This window comes from Lolium rigidum, chromosome 2 (genome assembly GCF_022539505.1).
Source record: "Lolium rigidum isolate FL_2022 chromosome 2, APGP_CSIRO_Lrig_0.1, whole genome shotgun sequence".
Lineage (NCBI taxonomy): Eukaryota > Viridiplantae > Streptophyta > Magnoliopsida > Poales > Poaceae > Lolium > Lolium rigidum.
Window position 1 is genome coordinate 2348753 of NC_061509.1, and position 3118 is coordinate 2351870.

Sequence of the window (3118 nt, forward strand, 5' to 3'; positions counted from 1 at the left end):
AAAATTTACACATTTGTAGATTACAATATTATCTATCTCATGGTATTTTTCGAATTGTTTTATTATATCTAAAATGAATTTTTCATAGATTCTCGCTCTCAGCTCCATATCGGTCTACAAGACGCCGCAGCTTTTACACCCACCCGGGTATTCTGAAACACAAGTCGCACGTACGGATCGTACAGACATTTGCATTCAACGCGATACCAGGCATACTATGCTCTAGTGTCATCGACATCCTATGAACCTGGCCGTTTCAGATATGTATTCTTTTCTTTTTCAGCAGGACAATGTGACCGCCATCCGCCGATCGTGTAGATAGTTCCCTAGAATCGGCAGAACTGTCGTCGGCCGTCGGCGCGTCCTCCTGTGGTTTGTAATTCTTAATCAGTATGAACTCGCATATTGTACTAGTGGCCGGCATGCACCATATAACTGTACCCAGGGACCTGACTGTACCTAGCTAGCTTGTGATTAGTTTCAGAAACGTGCATGCGTGCGTGTGCATGTGACCGAAATTTGACCTTCTCAATCAATCAGTATGAACTCGCAGATTGTACTAGTACCACCATATAACTAGCTTGTCATTAGTTTCAGAAACGTCTATATATGCGTGCGTGTGCATGTGGCCGAAATTTGACCGTCCTGTGCAGGTACGTTGCAATGCCGTTGCTGCTGCCAAATCAAGAATTATCCAGTCGTAGCATTCGCGGCTGAGCTATAGCGACCAGTCCCCTCCGTTCCGTTCATACGTGCGGCGACCAGGTATGGTCGGATCGACGCACATACCAGGTCGTGCTAGCTCTTCGTTGATCCAGTCACTCGATCAGCTCGCCCATACTAGATGCATTTTATTTGTAGATATATCCGTATTTAGAAAAAATTGAGTAACTTATTTTATGTTAGGACTGAGGGAGTATATATCTTCACCTGATCAGCTCATGCATGCACTCATACGGATGAAAAGAACCGAAGAACTAATAGTCCAATAGAAAAACTTTCTTTAATTAAGCAAAATATCTCATATTGATTACTCTCTAGGCGTTTGGTCACGACCAAGAATGTGAACTGACAACTTAATTTAGCTTCATTGCCTTGATTAATCAATTTATGAGTTCCCCACAGTCAAACAAAACATTGGTCTAACCCCTAGTAGTCTTACTTACTACCGTAGTGAACCTTCGTGGTGCTAATTGTCTTGTTTAACTCGCACAAGAAATCGACCTCGCGAGCGATGTGACCATGCGCAGTATAAAGCCTTCACGAACGCACCCCGGCCTTTCCCTCATCAACCTATCTAACCGGCAACCTTCCATCTCCTTAGATCGAAACAGAAAACTTGATTCTAGCTCGGCCATGTCTAGCCTCACGACCATTAGCAGCGGCACGGAGGAGTTCCTGGAAGTGGAGGAGCTCGTCGACACGAGGCTGTCCCTTGTGATCGGTGCCAGGAGTCCGCAGCACCCGCCGGGGCAGCCTCTGCTGCCCCTGACCGAAAAGGAAGCGTCGGCAGGCAGGAAGAGAAAGAGGGCGAGTACGGTGAAGGGCGGCAGCGACATCAACGATGACAGCGGCGGCAGCGGCGCGAGGAAGAAGCTCCAGCTCACCGGCGAGCAGGCGGCGGTAATGGAAAAAAGCTTCCGCGCTCACAACGTCCTGTCCCATGTACGTCCATAACTCCTATTACTTGATCGTCCCCTTCTTGATATGAAAAGAAATTTGCATGCCAGATCATATATGCTTTCAATTAATTTGCACGTGTTCTATTCTGATGTGAATGTTTCTTAATTATTTCAGGATGAGAAGCATGATCTGGCGCGGCGGCTCGGGCTGAAGGCAAGGCAGGTGGAGGTGTGGTTCCAGAACAGGAGGGCACGCACCAAGCTCAAGCAGACGGAGCTCGACTGCGAGCTGCTCCGCCGGTTGTGCGAGCGGCTCGGCCACGACAACGAGCGGCTCCAGCGAGACCTCGCTGAGGCGCGCTCCTCCTTATCGTCGGCAGCCTTCATATCCAGCCTCACGTCCTCATCATGCCCGTCCTGCAACAAGCCTGGCGGCGGCTGGCCTGGTGTCGGCCTAATAAATCGAGATTAGGACGGTAGAAGTGCATTCTCATATGTTAAGAAACAGCCAAATCGTTAGTTAAATATGTATAGTGCGCGGGATAGATGATTATACATAGTGATTTAATGACTTGCCTTTAGATGTATATGTGTGAAGATCGATATGAATGCTTAGGTGGATGATCATCGTTTGGAAATGTTCTGCCCAACATATTTCATTTGATAGCCACCACAGCCATAGGCGGACCCAACTGTTCCTAAGTCCGGGCGTGCGCCCAGAGTTTCGGCCGGTGGCGCAGCTTGTTTTGATAAAAAATTGATGAATATTTTGATGAAAATTTAGCCGAGTTTACAGTGTACCCAGACTTGATGAAAATCTTGGGTTCTCCACTGACCACAACCCCCGACCTAGATCACATCTGCTCCCCTGTCTCAGCCTCATCACAGCCAGCAAAACGCCTCCTTTGCTTGGCTCTCTTGCGGTGGGAAGTGATGGGGACGCTGCTGTAGGTACTTAAATTTAGGGTTTGGTCAAACAACTGCAGTCTTGTGGTAGCGATGGCGGTGTTGCGTTGAACAACAGTAAGGTGTTCTTAACTCCTAGTCCACCTTGTCGGCGGCACTAATGTCAGTGGAGTTGAAAAGGCAGACAATCATCTAGTCGCTACTCTTTTGAAGTGGTGGATCTAGTTACGTATCCATGTTTTGCAGGTAGTCTCGGTGTATTCTTTCGTTGGTTTCTTCTCCGACCTGCAAAGTTTGACCATCTTTGGCCTTGTCACGGTGTAAGTAAGGTCAGGTCTCGTGGGAGCACTCTGGCATGATCTGGTGTGGCCATTCAACCCTTTTTGTCACTTTCTTCTATATGACGATAATATGTTCTAAAATTACTCTCACGGTGTATTCTTGCTTCCACCGGTGACTTTCGCTGTTGCTAGATCAACAATTAAAGTTTCACTAGCTCTTTTGCGGTTCATATTTTAGCTACTCTTTCGATCCATATTACTTGTCGCTAATATGAATGTATCTAGACATATTTTAGTTTTAGATACATT

General features: G+C 47.0%; 1 protein-coding gene across 1 annotated transcript; it reads left to right on the forward strand.

Annotated features, from left to right (window-relative positions):
• Positions 1-1356: 1356 nt before the first annotated feature.
• Positions 1357-2094, forward strand: LOC124685816 (putative homeobox-leucine zipper protein HOX26). The gene is made up of 2 exons (XM_047219851.1): positions 1357-1665; positions 1798-2094. The coding sequence occupies exons 1-2, from the start codon at positions 1357-1359 to the stop codon at positions 2092-2094; spliced, it is 606 nt and encodes a 201-aa protein (XP_047075807.1).
• The last annotated feature ends 1024 nt before the right edge of the window (positions 2095-3118 follow it).